This window comes from Haliaeetus albicilla, chromosome 3, assembly GCF_947461875.1.
Source record: "Haliaeetus albicilla chromosome 3, bHalAlb1.1, whole genome shotgun sequence".
In the NCBI taxonomy this organism is placed as follows: domain Eukaryota; kingdom Metazoa; phylum Chordata; class Aves; order Accipitriformes; family Accipitridae; genus Haliaeetus; species Haliaeetus albicilla.
Genome location: NC_091485.1, coordinates 20,785,376 through 20,812,391, shown reverse-complemented (window position 1 = coordinate 20,812,391; position 27,016 = coordinate 20,785,376). Strand labels below are relative to the sequence as shown.

General features: G+C 38.7%; 1 protein-coding gene across 1 annotated transcript; it reads left to right on the top strand.

Annotated features, from left to right (window-relative positions):
* The first annotated feature begins 784 nt into the window (after nucleotides 1-784).
* RAB12 (RAB12, member RAS oncogene family) lies at nucleotides 785-26,384 on the top strand. Its single transcript, XM_069779023.1, has 6 exons — nucleotides 785-1,255; nucleotides 14,811-14,871; nucleotides 22,773-22,911; nucleotides 23,462-23,551; nucleotides 24,512-24,616; nucleotides 25,141-26,384. The coding sequence occupies exons 1-6, from the start codon at nucleotides 1,012-1,014 to the stop codon at nucleotides 25,252-25,254; spliced, it is 753 nt and encodes a 250-aa protein (XP_069635124.1). The 5' UTR covers nucleotides 785-1,011; the 3' UTR covers nucleotides 25,255-26,384.
* Nucleotides 26,385-27,016: the final 632 nt, after the last annotated feature.

The window sequence follows — 27,016 nt, the reverse complement described above, 5'->3', positions numbered from 1 at the left end:
ATCCTTCCTACCTCTGGAAGTCAGGCCTGCATCTTTGCGCTGGCTGTTGCTGAAAGATCTGGATTCTGTGAACTCTAGGTCCTCAGTGCTTGGAGAGGTAGAAATTTCCTCAGAAGTTAGAGTGAGCAACGCTCATGCTGACCATTTTCCTTCACATGATTTATTACACTACTTCCTCTAATGTCATTTTTTCCCTTCGCTTGGAATTTTAACAACTGAGCTAGCATAGCCGATTGTTACGAAACGGTCCATGCCCAGGAGGAAGCACATCCCCCTGATACACAGGTGTCAGATTTGGCTTTGATGGTGAAATGCACACCCAGCCGACACCAGAACGGCGTGTGCTGCTGTACGCATCTGGGGTTGTGGCCTGTTTGACTACTCGAACGTAAATTTAGGGGAGAGCCCACCGTCCCGGCAGTGACAGGCCGTACCGGGGCTTTGAAGCAAGACCCAACTGCGCAGGCTCCGGGCGCGCCAGGCCGAAGTCCGCCACGATCACCTCATTAAAGGGGGCTGAGGCAGCGTGGGGGGGTAGCCCCGCTCCGGGCGGACTCCGGGCCCTGAGGCGCGGAGCCGCTCTCCTCACCCCGCTGCCGGGGTGCGCCCAGGCGGGGGCCGGGTCGGCAGGGACCCTCGGCCGCCCCGAGCCCGGGGGAGAGGTGGCGCGGGCGGCCGTTGCGCGGGCGGCCGTTCCCCGCCCCGCCGTTCCCCGCCCCCGGCACTGCGGCGCGGGGCTGCGGCTCCGGCGCTGTAGAGGGCGCTGCGCGGCCGGGCGCGGGGTTGGGCGCGCCGCTCCCGGCGGCGGTGGCGGTGGCGGCGGCGCAGTTCCCGTTCCTGTTGCTGTTCCCGTTCCCCTCGGGCCGAGCCGGGCGCAGGGCCGGGCGGCGGTCGCGTCTCGTCTCGTCCTCGCTGCCCCCTCCTCCCCCTGCCTCGTAGTCGTCTGCGCCGGTGGCGGCGGGGGCGGGGAGGGAGCGCGGCGCCAGCGCGGCGCCGCCGCATGCGTCGCTGATGGAGCCGGGCTCGGGGCTGCCGCAGCGCAGGGTGGGGGGCGGCGGGCTGGACCTCGGGGCGGGCTCGGCGGGAGGGTCGCCGGCGCTCTCCGGGGGGCAGTCCCGTCGCAGGAAGCAGCCGCCGCGCCCGGCCGACTTCAAGCTGCAGGTGATCATCATCGGGTCGCGGGGGGTGGGCAAGACCAGCCTCATGGAGCGCTTCACCGACGACACCTTCTGCGAGGCTTGCAAGTCCACCGTGGGTAAGGGAGCCCGCCGGGCCGCGCACGCCCCGTCCCGGGGGAGGGGGATGTCCTCGCCCCGGTGCTCGCCGTGCCCACCCTGCCGCAGGGCCCGGCCGTGGAAACGCGGGGCTCGGTGTGGCGGCTGCCTTCCCTGGCCCCTTCCCCACGTGCCGGGCCGAGGCTTTCCCCTCAGGGGCCCCCCAGCCCTCGTCCCCCTAAGGGTGCGTGGTGGTCCCCTTCCCGCCCAGCCTCCCGTGTGGCGGAGTGGGGTTGTGTCGCCTCGGGTGGGTTCCTCGACCGCGTGCCATGTCACAGTGGGAAGCTCACGGGGTTTCTGGCGAGGGAGCCCTTGGTGACAAACTTCCCAGCTCTTGGCGGAAAGATCGTGGAGGTCCTAGTTATCTTTGCAAGTTTTGAGAAGGTGTTCGGTATCCTGTTTCAGCCTTACTAATGACAAACCAAAAACACAGTTTAAAAAAAATTAGGGATGGCTGGTAAAACATTCTATTGTGCTCAAGTCTTAGGCGTTGCACATAGGGAAACTGAAGCATGTTTGGGAGTTGAAAGGTGCACAGTGCGTATTCGGCGTAGTCAGTGGGACTTCAAATGCTCTTCCAGACCATAGTCTGATTAACTCCAGATTGGTGTTACGCCTTCATCAAGAACCCCCCCGCCGCGGTGATGTTAGATCTGAGGAAGTCAATGTTTTGTTTTATAGTACCTCTTGAGCACACTGTGTGTTTTGCTCCTCGCACAACTAGCTGGAGAGCAGCATCCTAGTTCTGTAGTATGCTGCCTTATTCATGGTTTAGTCATCTGTACGAGCATTGGAGGTAATTTAATGCCTGCTGTCTTTTAATACACAATATATGTAAAGGGAGGAAGACAAGCTAGTTAGTCTGCATTGTTATTAGAGTCCTGTGCTTGAACTCCCGAGTATTGCAGCAAGGCAGTTGTTAAGTCTGTGTCATTGGAAAATATGTGTGCTTAGCTTAATCGTAGCTGGGAATGTGAGGAAACTCATCACATCTGATGGAAAGTGATTGTATTGCCTTTTAAAAGCTGAATTATTACTATCCAAAACTATCTTCCTGTGACAAAATAATTCACAGTTACTCTTGCTTTAGTTTTAATGTGTATTTTTCCAATTGTTAAATTCTTTCCTAGGTCCTCTAAAAATCCAAAACTGGTAATGCAGATTAGCACTGTTAGTGTTGATATATTTTTGTTCTGAAGCTGGTAACTTAACCTCATAGAAGTTAGAAAGACAGTGTAGCATATCAGAGGCATTAATCCTCAAGTGATATGTTGTAATGAAGAAATGCTGATGGCTTCTGTAGACAGACAGATTTAATTAAATGTATGGTACAGCTGAGGAAGTAGGACTAGTAGTGGAATGTATTCTTTATAGTTTCTCCAGGTCTATGTATTGTTTTGAACTCGCATGCATCTTCTTTGGGTTGACCTACATTAACGGTTCCTTCAAGGCTGGGCTGCTCTCTGTAACTAGGGTTAATTTCCTGATGCAAATATTGAGAAGTGAGAGGAGGTACTCTAGACCCTGGTCCAGACTTCAAGTCTGGTGCCTTGTAAGCAAAACTGATTTGTTAGATAACTGAGACAGTGATTGAAGCAGAGAAGCTTACTTATTTTAGAAAAGAAACAGGAAATGAATGGTGGATGCTGCTATATGAAAGATTACATAATGTTGGATGTACAAAGTGTGCTGACATAAAGCAGCATAGGGAGATCAACTTGTGCCAAAATACATGTAGAAAGACTTGAGAGTAATGGCATTCTTTCAAGGTTCTCAGACTAAACTTGAGAGCTGTTGAGATTCCCCCAGATCCTTTGACTGCTAAATGAAAGAGCTTTTCCCAGTTGGCTTGCACCCTGCTTTTTTGCACTGTAGAGTAAGAAAAAATAACCTCTGCTATTTACCATTCATGTAGATTGAAAATAACCCACACTTCAAAATGACCTGAGGTCAGACTTTGATACATGGTTGAAATCATAAAGCTCTTTCTTTGTCACCACTTAGTGCAGTGGTTTTCAAGAATTACAGGTGGAGGATGTGTTTTGAAACATTTTTGAAAACCCTGTGACTGATCCAGTTTCAGAGGAAGTTATGTAAACTGAATATACCTTGAGATTAAATTTGAAAAGGCTATGTAACCAAACAAATGACTAAAATCTGCTGCGTCTACCTTATATTAGTGAAGCTGTATTTTAAATGGAATGCTAGAATGCATATTTAATCCCTTACCTTGATATTAATGGTCTCAACCTTACTACTTTGATTTTATATTAAACCTGGGGAAATACAGGCCGAACAGGACAACATTTAACACCTTAACCTTTTGTATGAAAGTGTACAGGCTACTCAGAGGTCTTCTCCAACAGTGGAAGACTTGCAAATGTCCAAAAACTTTGGCTGTCTCCTGTCCCTAAGTGCTGTTTAGGATAATAACGCTGTGTCATTGAGAAGTGGAGTGTTTCTGCTGAAGAGGGGAGGTGTGGATTCAATTAAGAAAGATACAGTATTTTGATGCTAATTTAAGAAGACTACATTGCCAGATTGGTAAAGTAAATTCTATAATAAAAACACATCAACATGTCTTCAGCCTTATCTCAAGTACTGAAGTTCTTTGAAAGTGTTCAAAAATAGCTTGGCAGATTTCAGTACATTATTTGTAACGGCACACGATGTGCTGTTGATCTGAAATTCTTTTGATGTATTTATTTTGGGCATTAAATTAGTTGCATAGAATATTGTGTCTACTTAATCTGCTATTTACATAGTAGTGAGAATGCTCAATATGCTCAAAAACTTACTGATTTTTGCATGTGGTTGTCAGATGAGAAATAAATGTTGCTGTTCCCAATTTTATGTGTTAGGTCTGAATGTTTGTTCTTACTATGAGGTTATAACTTATTTTTATTACTTGTTTGGTCAAAGAAATTGTTTTTAGAAATGTTCTTCTGTATCTGCAATGATGTAAAATTACTCTTTTCTTGCCAGTGTTAAATCCAGAGTAGCTAAGGTAACTTCTTTTCTATAATGGAGTAATGCTTGTGCGAGGGTAACATTGGCATGATATTACTTTGTCAACAAACATAAATATACACTTTTAAAATAATTTGATCTCCATTTATGATTTGTTACCTGACCCCATGCACCTGCATTATTCACACAGGAGCAGAACTGTCCAATCCAAAACTATCACTTGGAGATTTTTCAGACTCTTGATGATTAAAAACAAGTATGCCAAATTCAACATGAAAAAGGATCATCTTTCCAAAGGTAGTGGATAAATACTCATTGCCACATTTGTGAAGAGATTCAAAGATGGGTGGTGAAGGAAAGGTGCTTGCCTTTGCTTCTTCCCCCCTCCCTTACCCCACCCCAAGTAGTTCCTATCCCGAAGGAAATACATCTTAATTCAGATCTCTCTCCATAGTGGTCATGTTATAATTTATATATTAATTTTTTAAAATGGTGCTATCTCACCCTCTTTTTCATCAGAGTACCTTTATTTTAATAGTTAAAGGCCTCTATTCTCTTCCCAGCATCTGTCCAACTACTGCTCAGTGTCACGGTTGTCTGTCCTACCTGCATCCACCAAATCTTAGCTCATTCCCAATCTCTCTGCTGTTTTTCTTCCATGACAGTTCTACAGAATTCCTGTAATCAGCAGTATTTCCTGTCCATCTAATTTTGCTGCAGGCATTACGCTTCTCTCTGGGTTTTAATCTCTGAACCTGAGGTTCCTGCTCACCAAAACCTGAGGCCCTGTGCTGACTCACGTCTCGGGCGGCTGACTCTCCTGCTCCCTCAAATCAAGTTGAGCTCCTTGGCTTTTCTTTTACGTGCTGGCTTAGTATGTAAAGTTTCTGAGGCCTAGTCTTATTCTTCAGCTCTTTTCCACCAGGTCTGACAGCATCCCAGGAAAGAGGCCTTGCCCTTGATAATACCAGAGCAGTTTGGGTGCCTCATGCATTGCTGTCTCCTTTTAGCAGCTATTCACAGGAAACTACAGTACTGCTTGTAGTAAACACTAAAGCTTCCTTCAGTCCTGATTTACAAGCAAAATCCTAAGTAGAGCTACTCAGCTAAGTTTGTAATGGGAAGAAGGTTTGTTGTGGATCAGGATGGGAATGTTGTGACCTGTGATCTGTTTTGGACTAATTGTAGCCTGTGGGATCCAGATCAGTGGCATGCAAATGCACTGTGGTATAAGACTCCTTTGACTTCACAAAAATGCTCTTTGACCTTGTTTCACCTTACTTTGATGTTAGTGCGAAATGATACGTAAGTTGGGAACTCGTTAGATTTACAGAGCTCCATAACTTTTTCTTCCAAGCAGTCTTCTCCCTATCAGTTCTTTTTAAAATACCCATGTCCATGCAAAAATGCCTAACATCCATCAAATAAACAATAGTAATAGTGAAAAGTTTAGGTTTATCTTTTATCAGAGCAATCTTAAGTAAGGCAGCTTCTGGTTTTAATATGTATACACACATGTATATGATATATAAATATATACATCTATATAATTACATAGATGTATACATGTTTGGGGGTTCTGTCACAGTTCAAACCCTTTCTTAATTATCCTTAAAAAATGTGGATTAACAACATAAACGTTAATTTTCATTCCCATAAGTTTGTCATATAATTATATTCACTTAAAAGTATCAGTCTAGTCATTTTAAAAGTATCAGTTGGTCATTTTTCAGAACTGCCCTTTAAGTTGCTCCTCAGGTTTTTTAGTTACCTAGTCAGTATTTGTTCTCACAAGCACTGCAAACATGGTATGCGGCTTGCTAACCATTTGAAAATTAGTTTTTCAGTATATAATAATAAAAATCACATTTTAAAAACAAGTTTAGTAATTTGATGTAATCTGAGATGAAGAACAACCTACATAAATTTTTAAGGAAAACATCCTGCATCAACTAGAAGAACACTTATCTTTTTGCTACACTTGTATGTGCCTGTGGGCTCTTTCTGACAAATATAATTAATTTTCATTTTTCTTTAAATATTTGTTTTTTTCTTTCCAAAGATGGCACTGAAAACTTAGTTGGGGTGGGGAAGGGAAGAAAGGGTGGAAATAGATGTCTCTTGCTTTACTGCAACGTGAAGAAGTAGCAGTAAGATGTCCTTGCTTTATACACAAAATCAGCTCTGTATTCATACTGAGAAATTTCTGCTGTTGTACAAAAAAGGAAGAAAGTTCTGATTAATGATAAGTATTTCTTTGAATATTGAGCCTTCTTAGCTTCACATGTCCAGGGTGTTAATACCTATCTGTTCTTACATACTGGCTTTTTGGCTACTGCAGAATAGTGTAAAAAAAAAAAATCTGATTAATGGTGTGCTGCAATTACTTGACAAACTACAAATAGAGGAGAGCAGGAGGCTGGAAACTTGCACAGAAAACAGTTTTGTCTTACATAAAACCTTAAGATAATTAGGATGCTTGTATGAACCTGCCTTGTTTGTCTTCAGTTCTGCAACCGTAAGTTTAGGAAATGCAACTTGCAACAGAAGCCTGTGTTCCCTGGAAGCTGCCTCTTACCTTCAGGAGTAGGTTTATCACTTGTAGCTGACACCAAAGACTACAGCAACTGAAAGCACCTTGCAAGTAATGGTTTGCCTCGGATGTGTCAACTAAGCATATTTTACAGCATTTGGTGTAGTCAGCAATTGTTGTCTATGCGTAATCATTTGAAACCTCACAAGGTAACAAAACTATATTCTAAAATAGGAAAATATAGTAGATGGATGATATAAATTATCAGGGTTCAGGAATAGAGTTTTGGAGAGGTATGGCATTTTTAATTAACAAGAGGTTGCAAAGAAGAGTAAATTTGAAAGTGACTTTGTTTTCTTCATTTGCAAACTAGATGTTAACTTTAGCTGATAGAAATATTCAGGTACTGGGTTATATCAGCACTAGAGAACTGTCAGAGTACCTTGTAGTCCCTAGTCAGTACATACATGAGAATACACAAGTAAAACAGCAGGCAAAATGAAGAGGCCACTTGAATGGTGTCAAATGCAGAGTTTAGTTTGCAAGGACAGTGGAATGCAGCTGTCAAACTCAGTCTCTGCTGTGAACAGCTGAGCATGTCAGTAGCAAAGAAGGAAGAAAAGAAAGTAGGGCCATTTGATTCTTGGTTATGGACTTCCTTATTTTTTTCTGGGAGTTGTAAGCTTAAACATTCGTTTAATGAACATAGTGCATGCACTATGCAGAATAATTATGGATTTATCTAAACCATAAAATGGAAGAGACAGTTTTTTAGAGTGCCTTTCATCACAAAAATCCTGAAGTCTTTGTAAACTATCTTCACTAGGCTGTCCTTAAACAAGAAAAAATATTAATATTCTCAGTTGTTAAGATTGCAATTAACAGCATATAGCAACACTTTTACAATTTATTTCTTCTGATAGCCCAAGGAGTGGGAGAATTGATACCCAAACCAAAATGCTAACTTCAGTCTCATTTTGAAATAGATTCTGCCTTTTTAAAAATCTGGATAGTGTTGCTCGTGAAATAAGCTTAATTTTTCTTCACATTCAATTTTTCTTTCAGGTCAGGTAGTTGTAGACCAGTAGCTCACTATGTTTTCCTGTTCTGTAATCAGAAGTTTTGAAAATAAGTCTTGTTCAAGAAGGTACAGAGTGTCTTATTCCTTCTGCGTTCCCCTTCTACCTCATTCTGTTTATCAAAATTTTCGTGCATGCTTTGAACTTAATACCATAATTAGTGTCAAAAGCCTACATCTTGTGAAAGGCTTTATAATTTTACTGTCCACAAGAATGTAAAGAAATGATAACTTCCTCCATTCTCACTGAGTTTGGAAGTACCAAGCATCTGAGATGTTTAGAAGCTGTATATTGGACATTCAAAAATTACTGTCAGTTTCTGAAAAACTCACTATAATTACACCTTCAAAATTTAGTCACCGCATGTATATTACTAAATCTTTTTTCTTTTTTTTTTTTCTCTCTGTTGTTGGTGTATCTGTTTCATGCTGGTCTGTAGCACAGTTGCCAGTTGAGATGTGGGTACGCTTTTATTTTAGGCGAGTAGTCTCAAATGTCTGCATGTTAATCATTCTAGAATTACACGCCGAAGCTTTATGGACAACGTACTTTACCTGCCTCTAAAATAATCCCCAAACTGGCTTATATCTGACTCATACTTAATGCTTCCAAATATCTTTAAAATCTTTAAATTTATAATATGCAGTTTGAAAGAAGTATTTCTGCTTTAGTGTGTTTTAAAATTAACTGCACGTCCTACAGCTTCAATTAAAATAAGATACAATGGTTTTGGTTTTTTTCTTGAAACAGTTTTTGTAACCTTGCCCTCTGCCCCCCATGTACCTTTTATTGTCACTTGCTTCCCCCCCCCACCCAAGCGAGATGGTAGAAATCAGCTATTGAGCTATTGAGCATCTTTTCATTGGCTTCAGAAGTTTCTTGATAGGTGTAAGTATTGTATTGCATTTAGTTACAAACCAGGACTAACAAAGGTGGTTCTTACCTCAAGAAGCATGTGACCTCAGTCATCAATTGTAGGGGATGTAAGAAAATTTCTCTGTATAATTCTGTCAGATGTCCAAATTAAATAAACTGTCATAGTCTTTGAACTGTGTGTCTGTTCTAATGGTTAATTAGTATATATGCAACCTCTGAATTTTTAAACTAATTGTGTTTCTTTAAACATAGTCTGATTATTTTTCACTGATTGAATTGCTTTGATGCGAATCATTAATAGGCCTCTGAAAATTTAATCTATTGGAATTGATTTTAGTTGGAGGGGGTTTTTGTGCTCTACTTGCGTCTGTTTTCCTAGTTCCTCCTTTAACTTTATCAGGAAATCTTGGCCTCTGAAAGGTCACTCTGTGTGCATTAAGCAAAACAGTTTCCACTTCCATTTCCTGCCACTTAGGCCAAAAAAAAAAAAAAAAAAAAAAAAATTGAAAACATAAATGCAAAATGCATAGTAAGAAGTTTCTTCACTATTTGTTTTATTTCTAAACAAATTCTTTTACTATTAAAAAGGGAGGCTAGATCCAATTGTGTGTGTTTCAGTTTGTGCTTTAGTAGGTAACTTTTAGTTTCTGTTTGGGGCGAGAAATTAATATATTATAAAACTGTTCTGGGCTAAACTTCATTTTTATTGGATTTCAGTCTCAAGTTTGGAACAGTCTCAAGTTTGGTTCAGTGACAAGATACGTCATCCTCACCAACTTGCCCTTATCTAAAACTTCATTAGTGCACTTCTATTTTGAGTATCTGTTCTCTTTCTTTTAAGGCTGTTTATTTTGGAAAGGAGTGCAGACAGTTTGCTTAGCTGTGTGTTTAATATACTTTTAAAACCCCCTTCTGTTCTACTAGCCCTTTATTTTCCTCAGAAAAAGCATAGTTTCAGTTTAGTGCATGTTGTAATAGATGTTCTCATTTGCATGAAGCATATTTTTAATCTAAAGTTCATGTGCTATTAACAAAAACAATGTGCTTTGTATAAAATTTTGAAAATCCTTAACTAATAATCTTGCCTTACGCACACCCCAAAGTGCTGCTGTACTTAATACCTTATTTGACATTTATCTAGCCTGTGGGGAGAGGGCAGCAGCATATTTGCAGTTTTAAGTGGTAGGGCAAGCTGAATTCGTATAATTTGAAATGCTTAACAGATACAAAATCAGAAGCCCAAACCAGAGCTGAGATCTGTATTTTTGTGCCTTTTTCATTCGTTCTTATATGTGTATGGGATGTGTGTTTGGATTCCTGAAAAAGGCCTTTCCAGAGAAAAATGGGGGTCAAAATCTGACATCAAAATGCACACCTTTTAATTCATAAAAAGAGAGGTGGTGGTCTAGATTTACTCATGGTGTGAGTGTAATAATTTTAGAAAAACTGAACGCATTGTTTGCTTGTGCTCCACGCAAGCCTGATATATGGAGAGGAGGCCGAGTTTTTAATGGGAGGGGAGACTGTGATAAACCTTTTGGTTCCCCTCACATCACTATGACCTGGCAAAGGGCATGCTTCAGTATGATTATAAGCACATGCACTTGTTGGCTGCATGGCATGTGTACTTTTGGTTATGCATTGACAACAAATTAGCCAGCAGGTATTTAAAATACAAACTAGGTAGCATGCAAACCAGCAGTAGTTTCCCAGTGTTGTAGCAGCTAAAGAGAGCCTTTTAAAATCCTTTTGCTTTGCAAGATGTGTTGTTCAGATTTAATGCAGTTGTCAACAGTAATTATTGATTCCTCTATTATATTGAACTACATATAAACCCATGCTCTCCATTCTATTTGCATAATTAAGGACACAAGGTGCTTAAGTGGCTTGTATTAGCTGTTATTGACATCCTTTTAGGGGATACCCGCCATAACTGGAGGCACACGGTGGGGAATGTGTTGGTGTAGCTGTGCTAGTACCGTGTTATCCCAGGGCTAGTAAGTCCTGACTGTCAGTGCACACATTCAGGCACACCACTCTGCAGCTATATAGCTTCAAGACTGGAGCAGCCTCTGGCAGGATTGAACAGAACAAATGCACAAGTTTATTAAGTTTGGGCATTAGTTGTGTTTTGGTATCTGGCTTAAGGGACTAGCAACTTGCAAGGACTACTAGTATCATCAAACAGTGTGAAACTTGAAAAAATTCTGACAATTTGTCTGTACTTAACAGGTCTTAGATTTAGGTTTAGCAAGACTGAGAAACGCATGTCTTGCTTAGAGCAACTGTAAATTAAGTGTTTGTTGAAGCAAGGGTTTTAAAGAATTTATCAAATATTGCTGGCATCAACACTATAGTATTACAGAGCACTTCAAAAAAATCCACCATTTTCTAAGAGCAGGCTTAATGCCTTCTCTGTCCTGTGCTGAGTGGAGAGGCTTAAAAGAACTGTTTGCAGTTATTTTGCTGAAGAATGGGAGTTTTCAGCAGTTGGTCCAAATCTTCTGTTCTGCAACTGCAAATACAAAGAACATATAAGACTGGCTTAGCATATGTGAATGGAAAGGTGCAGTTCTCTAACTCTCAACGTCATGTGTGACTAATAAGTTTTTCTTATCTGTAATACTGGAAAGTGTTAGCTTCCTGATAGACTTTTAGACAATATTAACAGGTTTTCCTCTTGTTTTTAATAGTTGGAGTAATTGTATGGATAGCAAAACTTTTCATTTGGGTATTGTCATTGACATTAATCAAGCTAAATAATTTGTTTCATTGAACTTCTTAACTCAAGATGATATTTGAAATTGAAGTGGAAAACAAATTATTGTGGCGGTGTTTTAATTAAATTACTGATTTGCACATAAACTCAAAGCACTACCTTTGGCAGGTCTGTGGAGAAATATGGTAATGAAACCTGACAGGCTTAGGAATTTGTTTCTTCATGTGCAAAAGGAAAGTTGCCAGATTTTTTTTCCTTCACTATTGGCAGACATGAAGCTTTTGGTATTGTGTTGATGCTTGCAGAGCATTACCAATTATAAAAAGCAGTTGAGCAACCTTTGCTTAGTTCTGGCAAGCTATTTGACTTGTGTTAAATGATTCAAACAGTTTTGTAGAAGAATCTGCTTTTCCAAAACTGTTACTGGTTTGCATCATTCGTTGCAAAATTTAACAGTAGGGAAACGTTTCATGGTATGACTTTAAGGTTATTAGTAAAAAGATCTGCCTTTGAAGTAAGAATGCTGTTGACATATTATTTATTTTGAAACCATCTCTTTAATATCTAGGCATTTTTCTACTTCATTTCATTCATATGTTGTGCCTACGAGTCCCAGGAAGTGCCCAGCTGAAGATTTACTTTATCAGAAGAGTTGGATTTTCTCCCCATAGTTCATTATTTATTTTTCCTTTTAAAAAATACAACAGAACCTTTTTGTTCCTTGGTTTGTTGTAAGATAGCAGTGTATAAACCATGTCTGTAAAAATAAAAATATTTTGTTGGAGTTGGTGAAACTTATGTGAAATTCCTGTGATGGTTTTTAATACACAGTTTTGGATCGGAGATGGTTTAGACTTTTTTGTGTGTGTGACAATAGGACTTTTTCTTCACACAGCAGAGCTGTATTCTCTCTGTGCTCAGATCAAGCTGCTCTACAAGAATAATTGCTAGCCTAAGACTAGTACACCCACCTGTATGAGCATCATAGAGTCTTTTTTCTATTTATGTTTCTGTGGGAGAGAAAAGCAAAAATTTTTTAACCTGAGTTCTCAGATGAATGACAAATCATACAGTATGTTGTGAATGAGATAATGGCAGGATTGGGAATTGGGGTTGAGACACGTGGGCAATTATATTCAGACTTCCTTGAGGAAGAGAGAGGTTTGAAGCAATTTCAGTTAATACTGATTATCTCCTTAGCAAGTAAAATTGCTGTCTTGTTGTAGACAAAGCTGTGACCATTGAGACAACTGCATTTTATAGTTTAAATGGACTTACATAGAGAAGAGGCTTTTAACAGTAGAAATGGATGTGTTTCTTTAAAAAAAAAACCCACTTGTTAATAGAAAAGCAGTAATTACAAGAATTCTTATTTCCCACATTTTGGATAGTAGAGCATAGCTGGATCACTTCACTTCTGCTTTTACACTAACACAGATGGTGGTGTTTCGAAAGTGTACAAAAATATTTCTTAAAGTTAGGATTAATAAATGCTCTGAAATTTTTAGTCATTCTAGTAATTTTTCTCAATTTGCATATGCATACTTGAAAATTGCTATTAAAATTGTAGACTGTATGGTACAAATCAGTTTAACACTTTAGCTCCTGTATTGCCCAAGAACCCTGCTGGGGTTTGAATGGGATACACTTTGATAAGTGAAGTATAAGCATCGTATGACCGGAATAGCTCTCCAAGAATTGGTGAATAAGCGTGCTAGATGCTTTTAAGGACATGGAGAAGGAGCACAAATATTGTGGTGATAACCAGTACTTTTATTACTATGTAATGTGCAACTGCAAGCTGTTTGAAGGGATTTTTGTTTAGGAGAATGAAGATCAGTGATCATTCCATTTATCTAGTCTAGCTGAACAGTGGCAACCTGCTTTGCAAACTAAAACCAGAATTGAGTTTATCCTTTACAGTTCAATTAGTAAAGTGTCTAGTTTTTTTTAAAACGGAGTCCATTTTATTGTCTCATCCAACAACTTTACAGACATAACTATCTTTAAAAGCGCTTTGAAATAAATGCCAAATCAACAATGTGTAACTATTTTTCAGGGTGTAAAATGCACTTTTTTTTCCCCCTACCTAAATTTTCAGGCGTTTTGCAAAGCTTTGCATGAGGGCCAAGTTCAGTCCTTTCTGTCAAAGTTACAATCCAGTTTTGACTTGGTAACAATATCAGCAGGGACACTTGGCTTTTACCAAGGGTAGACATGAGGAAAACGCATAGCTTTTGTTACGGAGAATAAAAATCTTTTTTCCTCTTCACTTCCATCCCTATCCTTGGTATACAATTGTATGTGAAGTAGCAAAAGTGTTTCCAACACACTACGCTCCTACACTTCTGTGTGAGTTTAAGTGTACCAGTCTGAATCATGTTCTTTTGTCTTTTTATTTGCCCCTTTTTGATTTAGCACTGTTAGGAGGGATGGTGTTCAGAAGGAAGAACTGAAGCAAAAATCTTCATACAAATATATACTAAAAAGAACAGGTTCACAATCTACAAATGCTATGATATTCTAGGACATTTATACCCTGAAATATTCTCGTAGTCCAGGTGGTAATCTTTTGTGTCTAGGTATTGTTTCACTATAGTATGTCTTATGTGTTGATTACCAGCATTATTTTTTTTATAGAAGTATAATCTTTCTGTATAACAAAGTCTTCATGGTTCTATCTTTGATATTTAGCATGCATTCAAAATGTGGCTGGAGTTTTGAGATGATGGATAAAAGTACCATACAGGTATAAAAGAAATTTTAAAAGTCAAATACCCTCTCTAAATCTAAGCAGTTTGCTAATAAATATTTGCAGGAATTAAGAATGACAGTGCTGATAAACTTCTTCATAAACCAACCACAATTCCAGCACTTCTTCTAAAGCACTTTACAGGTGCTAAGCATCTAACCTGGAAATCAGATGTGTATTGTTCCCACTTCACAGACAGCAAAACTGATGTGGAGGGATTGGTTTTGCTCCATGCCTCCAGGGCATCTGTGCCAGTTGGAAGTAGAGCAGGCTTGTCCTTGATAGTCAAGGTGAACAGGGGAGAAATAAACATACTGTGCCTGTTGTTTTACTGTTATGTTGGGTTTACCTGCTGCTGCAAGTGTTGCACAAAGTGGAAGGTTTATGTTGTGATGCTGCCAAATTGGATGGCTCACAGACTATATAGTGGTTGTCAAATCCCGATGATATTACTGAGGTGACCCATAGTAGTGCAAACCCTTCTGTTTGTTCAGACTGTTACAAGTTGATATATATATATATAAAAAAAAAAAAAATAGAAATAATTACACCCTCATTACTTTTGCTTCTTATTCCTCCTTTTCTGTTTACTGTATTTTATTTATAGGTGTTGATTTTAAAATCAAAACAGTAGAGCTAAGAGGAAAGAAAATTAGATTACAAATCTGGTAAGTAAAACAAACGTGCAACCAGCAGTATGTTTTAATTTTTGTGTTCTAGCATGAATTAATATGCCTGTCTAATACTATTAACTGTTATAAGCTGGTTTAGCTCTTACCCTATTCCTCCTGTCCTCCATTCTCACAAGACTTAGGCAAAGCAAAATAGCCCTTAGATTTTTGTGAGGGTAAAGGAGGAGAAGGAGAGATAAAGTTAGAAATAGGACATGAAAGTAATTATTGAAATGTTAATGCATCACAGAGGTCTCAAGCCCCTTTTCCTAGAGGAAGGATATCACCTTCACAAGAATAGGAGTTCTACAAATAACAGAAGGTGGCTGTGTTAAATAGACACTACAGAAAGTACACTTTGGTTGGTTTGGTTTTTTGTTGTTTTGTTTGTTTGGTTTTTTTAATTTATTTTCTGGACTGTTTAAAGCTGACCTTCATTGTAACAGCAATTATAAAACAACTGTGAAACATTTTCTAAACTGTTTTTCTAAAACTTTGTATAGGCAGTGCTGTTTCTTTGACACTATATTAAATAACTTTAAAGTGAAGGGCATTCAAGACTAAGTAAATTATATCCACTCTAAACAGCACTGAGAAGTAAAATGATCTCATACAAATAAGACTCTATACCTTAACTGGTACCGATATCCTATTACAGAAAGCTCCAAGTGTGAGCTAAGCTTTTCCCTTCTGGAGTAGGTTACATGTTTCCTGATATTGATTAATATACTTTTTATTGTTTACAAATTATTGAGCTTAAGAGCTCCTTTGTTTTGCAGAGTAGTACAATACATGAACATTGTTATGAGAGAATAAACCAGCTATGTTCTATACATTAATCTTACATACTACTATGTAGAAGCTTAGCTTTGGTTTATTAACAGTGTGTGATGCATAATTGGCATTGTAGTTAAACTGTTAAAGCTAACAATCCACAGAGGGGGAAAAAAGCTCTAAATACACTCTTTTGGGATATTCTGGTGGGTTTTCATTCTTAACTACATGGATGCAGTGAATTCAGCTTACTAACTCCTCTTGGCAGGTCACCATCAACTCTGTTTGTCACACCATGTGTCTGTCTTGCTTTCCTCTGAGTTAACTGCAGCTTCATGTTTGGTATCATCAGTCACCTAACACTTGAATGTTAGTGGCATGTCTTCATCCATCATCAGTCCCTGTTTGGAAACCTATGACCGCAAGGCTGGCCATTGAGCCAGCAATTATTAGCCAGGGTCTGCTGGAGCTGACAGAGGTAATAAAAAAATTCTGATATGGAGATGCTACTGTATGCCTGATAGGAATTCTTGCTGTGAAATGTGCTAAGCTTATCAAACAATTTCTTCATGTTGAATAAATACTTTAAAGGAGAGATATTTTGTTGGAATAGAGATGTTTAAACCATTATTTTCCACATATTGAGAATATGCTAGTAGGATATAGGAAACTTTTAAAACTAAAAATTGATAGGTTGCTAAAATATGACCATTACTCCTGTGTGAAGCCCTGCTAAAATGGTAGAGAAAACACAATGTAAAGAGACAATATTTTAAAATATAAAATCCATGAACACAACATCCCGCTCCTAAGTGTCACTTACTCTCCAACAGTGGCTGTTAAAATGCAGTTCTTGTACTAAATCCTTACAACTGTCCTGGCATACTTCTAATTTTTTGGAAAAGCAATTAGATAAGCACTCCTCTTGCTAATTTATCCTGAATTATGTTGCATATGTTGTTGGCCCTGTTTATAAACTCTTATCATAGAATCCCAGAATCATAGAATCATTTAGGTTGGAAAAGACCCTTAAGATGATGGAGTCCAACCGTAAACCCAACACTACCAAGTCCGCCACTAAACCATGTCCCTAAGTGCCATGTCTGCATGTCTTTTAAATACTTACAGGGATGGTGACTCAAGCACTTTTCTGGGCAGCCTGTCCCAGTGCTTGATAACCTGAAGAAATTTTTCCTAATACCCAATCGAAACCCTGGTACAACTTGAGGCTGTTTCCTCTTGTCCTGTCACTTGCTATTTGGGAGAAGAGACTGACACCCACCTTGCTGCAACCTCCTTTCAGTTGGTTGTAGAGAGCGATAAGGTCTCCCCTCAACCTCCTCTACTCCAGACTAAACAACCCCAGTTCCCTTGGCTCCTTATTGTACCTTCAGTTGTTAGATTAAAAGAGGAGAGCATTTACTAAGTCAAACACTTGGAAGTTTAGAAATACAGACTTAAGTTGCATGGCTGATCGTAAGTCAGTCTTCTTTCATACCTACACAGAGACAGAATTAAGGTTGCCTCATACTTCCTGGTAGTCTTATATACAATGATTACAGTAACTTTACTACAAAAAACTGTTTTATTTAGTGAACAGGTAATTTCTGAAGTTTATGCTTATCTGTTTTCTTAAAATGACTAAGGTTATGTCTTGAAGCATCAAAGTTTGATTATATTTTTCTTACTCATTTGATGATTCTACTTCAAAAATCAAACAAGAACAGTTTTTAAAAAATTTAACTTTGGTATTTTTATGGTCACTTGACCTGTCTCTCCACTGACCACTCTATCAGCAGTGTTCTCCACAGAACTATACCACTTGAATTTATCAAAAACCAGCAGTACTGTGTTGAATGTATCAAGCCATTACATGTGCAAGATGTCCTTTTGAAAGCAGCTTTCACACCTGCTGCTGTTAGTAGAGTAGTAGACAAATTGGACTTGTCTCCCCTATTCCTTTCACAATGGGATACTGTGTGCTAAGGATCACAGAGGCATCTGCTCTTGCCTCTAGCTTACCTGTTCATATCTGGTCCCTGCTGCCTCACAGTGCCTCTTCCTCTCTTTCCCTGACTTTCAGTCAGGAAACAACCTCCTGCTCCTTAGATTATGAAATGGTAGAGCAGCAGTGAGGACACGGAGTAGTGTCTATCTTTTCTGTGCCACCTGGAACAGTGGTAGTGCCCCTTGGGCTGCCAGAAGTAGTAGATACAGTAAATCTGCTTCTGCATTGCAGTTCCTGGCTGAAATAAGTTCATATGTTCTGTGAGAAGTAATGCATGCACACAGCTCAGGTCATGGAGTAAAGTAACCAGAACTACTGGATAGCATAAGCGTCCAAGTGAATCTGAGCACTGATTAGTGCTTTTTCAAAGCTTGAAAACTAGGCCACATAATAGGAACCCCACTTCCATGCTTTGAAGCATAGGTGTGCCGGGAGTTGCCTGGCAGGACAGTAGGGTGTCTGACTGTGCCCTCTTACTTGAGTAATCTGGGCACTCGACTGACACAAGCAGCAGTCACTTCTGGCTTCCCCTCTGAAAGGACCTGGTTGCTGGAAACCATGGTGCCCTGCCACTGCACCCGGTTTCCTGCTGGCGAGCCAGAGGGACTCTCTGGTATCTCCACAGGTTTAATGTCCAAGGAAGCCAGTGATCTGGCAAGAAGTCTTGACTTGCTTCTGAAGGTTGTTTCAATTGGTGCATTCTCATAAAAAGTTCACGTTCTGCCAGGTCAGCATTTTCTAATGGACAGTTGTTGTTTTAGAAGATCTCTGGGATGAGGACTAGTCTGAGGAAAAGTTCACCTGTCCTGGAATATAACAGAATGTAGTTCCTTCTGTTCAGTACCTCTGAAACAAATTATTTCATGTAATAAAAGATCTTACATATATTTGTGGCTTATGGAAGGAAAAAGCTCAACTTGACAAGTAGAATTAACCTCCAAAATGACTTAATAATTTAAAAAAATATTGCCTGTAGGTTCCATAAAAGCACAGAGTGTGTGAAAGTGTTAAGTTAGTGTTAAATTTTTCTTTACGTTTAAAAATATTTTCCTTTCTGTTGCCACTTCACACCACCACTCATAAAAAATTAATTTAACTTCAGAGCCAAAGACAGTTTGGAGTCTGTCCATGTGTTTGTTTCAAGCAACTGTTTTAGATAGACACAGAAGACATTTATGTAAAACAAAAGTTGTCCAAACCTATTTTAACTAAGATCAACTATATTTGTATTGTATTTTATGCAGTCTGAAACAGTGAGAATATGACAAGTCAACACTTGAAAATGGACTGGGGGGGTGGTGTTTATTTGCTTTTGTTTGGTGTAATGCTTGTATTTTTGGAGTGATGTCTAGTTTCTGGTTTGGAAGCAGAAAAAGAGAGTCAAGCAGTGGGATTTTATTGCAGATTATAGATGATCAAGGTGTCATATGTTGTATGTTTCTAATTACAATTTAGAAATACCAGTGTTTTTCCATTAGAACAATTTCTTAAAAAACATCAGTAAAAGAAAATGGCTTTTAGCATTAAAAAAGGAGTAATCTGTTGGGGTTTTTTTGGTGATGCCAAATCATTGATCAAGCTGTAGTAATTTATTATTTGGACTTCCGGAGTTTGAATTAAATTGAACTGACTTATTCTATTGAGTCTGACCAGAGCAAATAAAGAACTAGCAGCACTTAATACCACTTAATGAAATTCATGAACTTGCGTACTGTTAGCCCAGTTAAATAATGCTCATCTCTTCTTCTCAGCTTTCCACTAGTGCCTCAATAGCTATCCTTACTAAAATACTCCAGCTGCAGGAGTATAATACATCAATGCAGATAGTATAACAAACTTAATTGCTCCAGCACTGCACATGAAAGGAAGGCATTTTAAGTTGCATATGCTTTTAATACTTCTGCATTAGGAGTTGTCACTTTTTCTTCAATAGTGGAAGAATTTACTGCACATTTTCATGAAAAATAAGCTAGTGCCTGGTAGAAGGTGAGATTTCCACGTGAAAGATGAACTCGATAGTCTCAAACTGCAGCCTATTTAGGTAGCTTGGGGTTGCATTCTAAACTTACTTATTGCAGAAATTGGTTTCTAATTTTCACCTTACTATTTGAAGGCTAGTACAATATTAATATAATGTTACAGACTGCAAATTCAGCTTATTTTCTTCCACTTTTCAAAGGAAACAAGGATTATCATATTTACAGTCAGAAACCTGTTGACTGGTTTAGTTATTCCTGCAGCAGTAGAAATACTGATTTTGTGAAGTGTGGGGAAGTCAATGACTTAAAGCAAGGCAAAGAAAGTCAGCCATAATGCACTGTAATTAGCACAACTGGCAGGTGACAGTCAGTGGCCATCTGGCCATTTAACTTATGTAGTGGGCAGCCAGGCTCTCCATGGATGTTTTAAACTGGCCACAGCACATGGTGTGTCTTGAATAGCCAGCAAGACAGACTACAAGTTGTGTGATATTTGGGTGAACAGTCTACACAAAGGGGAGTGTAGGACCTGAGGATACAGCAGCCAAGAGGAGCAGCAGCATGGGAATACTATAAATTTTTAAAGAGCCTAGGGTTTTGTGGGGTGAGGAGAGGCTGATAGTACCAAGTAGACTTGGAGATAGAGCACTCGGTAGGCTACGGCAAATGTAGAGTTGGAGATAGCTGGAGTAGCAGAGTATAATGTTGTGTAGTTGGCTCCATCGCTTACCCCTTAGCTTATCCAGTGTGTTGATGGCTGTCTTTAGGGAGGGTAGTTGAACATTAGTGTGTTTATTTCCCCTCTGTTTTTCTAATGTATGAACTGTGTGAACTGGTAGCCCCTCTGTGATGGAGTTGCTAAAGGTCCTTAGCACTGACCTGAAGGTACAGCCAGGTGACTCTGAAATAGCCCCTTTATTTCTGTGTTCCAGTAGGGGCACAGAGAAGAGCGGGAAGACCAGCCAGCCAGCCAAAAAAAAAACCAACCAAAAAACAAAAAAGGCATTTCCATTATTCTGGCCAAAGCTAGAATTGATGCGTTCCTCCACATCAGGTATGCCCTTCCACCTGCCATCTAGTTATGTCTGCTCAGAATGATGGAACTAAAGGGTTCCCATCCTTAATACACTTGATCAGTAGGCTGGATTAGCAACAGATGGCAGGGGCTGCTCTACAAGGTCATAATTTTGAGAAGTCTGTTCATAAGCACTAAAGCAATGTTATCCATATGTGGAAAATCAACGGTTCATACTAGAACTTCTAAATTTTTCATGGAGTGAACATCCAAAGGACCTTTCAAAAAATAAATCTAACCATATCAAAGAAGTAGTGGAAGAGAAAGTAGAGTTACTTGCTCCGAGTAGTACTTATATATGTAATTTCAGCTGCCACAATGTGTATTGCTTTAATAAAGATGCCTCATTAGTGATAAGAAAGCAACCAATTAACCATCTGAAATATTACTAGAAATACTACTAGAGCTTGACCTTACTGAAACAGGCTACCTGTTTTCACCTTCTGCAGGGTCCTAAAGGTTTGTATGAATGTAATTCTGAAGTTCTGAGTAGAGAATGAGATTTGAATAAAAATAAAAATGGATGCTATAGGAATTTGTTCTCTTCTACCCCATATTGCAATGCCATTGGCTTGCAGTGAAGTCTAAGTCAATATTTTTCCACAGGCTATGAAGAAGAGGTTTCAAATCTTTTTCTAGTGGACTCTGGTTTACTTTGTGAAACCACTAGCAAAGATTTGTTGCTATCAGGTACAGCTGTGGCTATTTCAGGAAAAAGTTAATTACTTCACTTTTAAACCTGCTTAGTTGAAATTTTTAAAGATTTTGTGAAGAGCAAGATAGGTTTGTGGTAGTTTATTCTACTGTTTGTTGTGCATAGACTTTAAAAGAATTAATTCTTCAGGACAATCAATGTGGCATTTTGTGAACATGACTTTTTTTTTTTTTTTTTGGTAACAAGTGTTTTAGGTCTCCATTGTTAATCTCATTCCCAAATTCATCCTCCTCCTCCTTTTGTCTAAAATGTGACTGTTGAAGAGAGTTCCTTTTGAATTTTTGAGTCCCAACACACATGCACGCACTTTCCCCCATCGACTCTTCATTTTGGTCCATATTTTGATATGCTGTAACAGTGAAATTTCAAAATTATCTGTTGACTCTGGGGGCTGAACTCAAGCAGCAAATGCCTGATCACTTTGGAGCACCATGTAACTTAGTTTCCAGTTGTGATACCAGTCACATTTTAAGACTTAGGGTATACACCAGCTATTTTTTTAGTATAACTGCCAAAAATCTTCCACATGCAGGCTTGATGATATGATTAAAAGCAGTTCACAGGTTTTCATGGTTCAGTAAAAAATAACCCTTCTGTCTCATCTACTTTGGAATATAAGCCATAGCTAGTACGGGCGACATGGTGTCATTGCTGGAAAATAGTCTACAGTGTAAATGCATCCTGTCTGAAATACCTACAATGCTGAAAGTGAGAATGGAAATGTTATTTGAACACCTCAGATTAGTAGATGTAAATGTGAAAGCCAGGTATCTACTTTCAAAAGCTGTACCATATAGTGGTTGCTCACTCTTTCCATTCACTTTTGCCAGTAGCTTCTGCATTAGTTTTAGAACCATGGCTGAATTGCTGTGGTTGATCCAAAAAGGCTCTGAAAGCTTGAATCATAATGATCAGTGCATTGCTCATTTTATAGTTGGGTGTCCAGCTGTGTTTGATAAGGGTGTATCCATTTCTTTTTTTCATTTTTTCAGGGCTATTTAAAAAAAAAAAAAAAAGGAAACAACAAACCCCAACAACACAAAACCAGCTTCATCTGCTGGTATATTTTCATTGGACAGCTTCATTCTCAGATGCATGTAGAACTGTTTGGTGGCCTTTCTTGGTGAAGTTAGTATGGGATAAGTAGTCCTGGTATGGAAACTTTTAGCATTGAAAATACTGCTCCTTTTTTTTTTTTTTTGCCTGAGATTGACACATATAGGAGGAAATGTTCAATATAGAGTGTCTAATGAGTGGGAGGGTGTTTTTATTAAAATGTAAACAAAGTTATTCTGTACTTTGCAAACTGGTGAAATGTTTGTGCTAATGTTTGCTGCTGCTTCTTAGGGACACAGCAGGTCAGGAGAGATTCAACAGCATTACCTCAGCTTATTACAGAAGTGCCAAGGGAATTATTTTGGTGTATGATATCACCAAGAAGGAAACATTTGATGATTTACCAAAATGGATGAAAATGATTGATAAGGTAGGCCTTAAGTATTTTCTTTTTACGTGTTTTTTTTTAAGAAGCAATTCTTTTTCCTCAAAGGTACTCTAAGACTTTTAACAACATTGATATAGGATTATTAAACTAATGCCAACTAATTTTCACTGGATTTTTTTAGCCAGGATTTAACTTTAATGTGTTTTTGTTGCAAAATAGTTGTCCATTCCTGCTTCCTTGAACTAGAATTGTCCCAGTTAGAAGTGTCAGTGGAAATCTGTAACATTACTCATTTACCTGTGCATTGTGGGAGGTGGGGAAGAAAGGGAAGTTTTATTTCCTGTCTGTGAAATAAGGTCATTATGTTCATTCTTAGATAAACTAGAACAGCTGTTTCTCAAGTCATGTTTTAAAAATGGAATTTGAAAATTGAAGTTGAAAATTTTTGAAATGTTAGGGAAGAACATTTACATGTACACTGTGTAGGTGTGGTTCCTTATTTAGTAGAAGAATTGCCCTTTTTTTATATCATGTTTGCATTACAAAATCTTACATTTCTAGGTTTAGTTAATTAAAAATGTTTTAATTGCAGTATGCTTCAGAAGATGCAGAGCTTCTATTAGTTGGAAATAAACTGGACTGTGAAGTTGATCGAGAGATAACTCGACAGCAGGGAGAAAAGGTAAGAACATGTCTAACCAAATTCTTAGTTACTGTTAGAAGCAAAACTGCTATGGCATTGCTTCTGATGGTCCGTGGCTACTCTTGTTCAGACTGTTAGACCTAAGGAGCCTATCGAGTGTGGTGGTGTTCTGTCAAAATCCATATAGTATTTACTTTTATAGAATGTGCAGTTATATGCATTCCTGCTGGAGCAGTATGTCTTTGATCTAAAGAAAGAGTAAACTACAAGTTGGCTTACACTACACAGGGGATACTCCTTTTTGGGCTCTGAAAGAGGATATAGTGAAGACTTGAATCACAAATGGAGATACCTCTGCTCAGGACATCTTTGTGAGCCTTCTAGGTGCTTGCTTTTCAGTAGTATTTTAGGACAGGCAACAGCCTGGCTTGATTACTTAGCTCACCTTTGTTTTCATGTTTCTTTTGTTCTCTTCCAACTCCAAAAGTGGTAAGAAACCTGACAATAGAATACATTTTAGCATGATACTCAAAGCACCATCTTGATCAGGACACTTTCAGTATGGACATACTCATACATTTTCCTTCAGCTACCCATCATGCATTTGGAAGTGAAGCATTTTCTGTTAGAGAGTCAAGGCTAATTCTTACATCTGTACTTTCCCTTTCTGTATTTTAATAATATGGTTAAGATTAACTGTTCTGAAAAGTTCTTACTTTTTGGCAATCTGCAACAATCCATGTCAACTGAATATATCGATTTCTAAGATTTAAGTCTGGAAAAATGCAGCACGCTTTTCCAGTAAACCAGTTTTAAGTGAAAATCAGCTATATGTGGCAGTATTTGCTGTACCTTGGAGATTCAGGATTATTAATCAAATTAGACTTCAGTCACAGATTTGGGGAAAGTTATGGGGGTTTTTTTAAAGGTTTTGTGAGGAGTGTGTATTTGCTGTTTGTGCGTATGTTCATGTAGTTATTATATTTTCTCTCCCATCAGTTTGCACAGCAAATAACTGGGATGCGGTTCTGTGAAGCAAGTGCCAAGGATAATTTTAATGTGGATGAAATATTTCTAAAACTTGTTGATGACATTCTGAAAAAGGTAAAATATTCAGGTGGGGGTAGTTCCTCTGACCGCATAAATCATCAATGTTTAAATAATGACTGCAGGTACTTGTTGAGAAGACACAGAGGGTGAGTGCACACCATCAGGTGAAATTTTTGGTTAATATGTAGTGGGCGTGATGTAGTTCACAGGCTCTGCTGAACACTTCAGTTAAATACTGCTGTTGATTTTAGTAAACATCTGCTCCTATTTGCTATACTTACTCTTTCCTATAATTTCACTATATGTCAGCAGCTGACTGTACATTTGCCTGCTTTCATTTGCAGGCAGTTCTGTTGTGATTTGTTGTAATTGGTTTAGGAAGTGGCTTTATTTTGAAAATGTCTTGTAACTTTTTTCTTAGAGAAATTCTTAACACAACTTACTTGAATGTAGTTCACTGATAAGAACCAAAAGATCCTTAAATTGAGGTTTTGGCTGACAGTGAACTCTTGAAACAAGCTCTTTGTGCTGAGTTCTATGCAGATGACTGTTTACAGGTGATTTTTCTTTTCTTTAAGATGCCACTGGATGTTATAAGAAATGAATTGTCCAACAGTATCCTGTCCCTGCAACCAGAGCCAGAAATCCCACCAGAACTGCCTCCTCCAAGGCCACATGTCCGTTGCTGTTGACTTGTTACTCCATACAGAGTGAAAAATAGGAGTGTGAGGGTAAAGAAAGTATCTGTACTACTCTGCACTACAATCCTTTGGCAGTTTCTTGTTGCACTTTGTTATTCGAGTCAGAGCTACACACTAACTTGTAAATATGCAAATATGCAATCCTGTGTAGGATTCAGCTATAACATTTAATTATTACCCCTCTCCCTCACAATGATGTTTCATTCATTACCCCAGTGTTATAAATACTGTACAGTTGGTGGGGGTTTACCACACTTCCAGTCGAGGAGGAGGAGAAGTTAAATCTATACCTATTCTTGACATAAATGTTGTAATAGTTCTTTGTTATTATAAACAGGCAGGCAGAAACTCTTCTGGTATGAAGATAAGTATATGGTGCTTTGCTAACTATTTTAAAGAGAAATTTTTTAAAAACAGAGGACTTCATGTACAAAGCTTCCATAATCGGCATTATGTTTCCTTTTAATGTAGTGAAAACATTTTTGGCTGTAGCATCCTCTGCTGACTGGATTTATTGAAAAGCTAAGTTTAATTTTTGGCAGTCTTTTATTTATTTTGTTTAATGCTGCACCCTTTCTTTGTGTACCAAGACATCACATCTGGTGCAGATCTAAGATTGCACTCTGAAATAGCATATATAATTTTCTGCGTAAGCATAAATTTGGTTGCAAGAATCATTAAGTTTCAATAAAAGAATGCAGATATATTCAAGCTCTAAAAGAAGGTATAAAAAGCAATGCTGCTGTCCTAGACAAATTCTTAAAAAAAAATAAATAAATTAAGATGATACATTTTCCTGTGTTAAGGGATATATATGTGTATTTGTCTGGACATCTGTAGAGTTTGGGGGAAGGGAACCTAAGGTAAAATTATTTTCTTTCCTAGTGGTGGAAATTATTCCCATCAAGCAAATACTGTGTTAGGTTTTTGTCTGATAATGAATTTGTGAATTATATCTTTGGTATATCTTTTATTAAAACACACTGTTTAGTTTAGCTATGGTAAATCAGTAGTTATATATTTGAATAACTTGGTGTGTCCTGAATGTTGTGGTATTGAAAAACATTGTGGTCTTTCTAAACTAATGAAGTGCAAATAAAATTTTGTATTTATGAATGACAGTGGAACTGCACCTGTTCTTAGAATGGCAAGTATCAAATCATGGGTAAAAGGTAGACTCTGGAATATGGAACAACACTTGTTTTAATTTTGTTATAATTTAATTTTCAGTTTGACAGTTTCTTTAGGTGTAGTTAGAAGAACAGCAGATGTTAGTTGTTCACCTTGGCCAGTGCTCTGTTGGAGAGCAGCTGATGACCTAGCCCAGCTGATATCTTCAAATAGCATGTGACTACTTGTCATGCTATTTTAGCTGGTGGTCACCAAACTATTAATTACACTGCCAACACAAGTATGAACCAGTCTTTTTCACACTACAGCTTCTCTGCTTCTCACTCTCTGATGCTAGAACCCATTTTGTCACTTTTGCCACTCTCCTAGCCAGAACTCTGGCACTGACCAGTGAGGTTTACCACTGACTTAAACAGCTTCTCCTTGTTTTCTGGAAGGAAAAAAGACACAACAAACTTAAAATAAAAAAAATAAAAGACCCTTTATTTCACTGAGTAAGCTCTGATATTCTGAATACAATACCATGCAGGTCTTTAGCACACCTGGATTTCAACTGACAAATTAAGGAAGCGTGGTTGATATTTGTGCTTATGTCTTCTGCCATCTTGTGCCTGAACGGTTT

Excerpts from the sequence above, each read along its gene's own strand:
- RAB12 (XM_069779023.1), top strand. The coding sequence starts at position 1,012 with ATGGAGCCGGGCTCGGGGCTGCCGCAGCGCAGGGTGGGGGGCGGCGGG. Across the intron at positions 1,256-14,810 it reads GGCTTGCAAGTCCACCGTGG|GTGTTGATTTTAAAATCAAA; the intron begins GTAAGGGAGCCC and ends TTTTATTTATAG. Across the intron at positions 22,912-23,461 it reads GGATGAAAATGATTGATAAG|TATGCTTCAGAAGATGCAGA; the intron begins GTAGGCCTTAAG and ends TTTTAATTGCAG.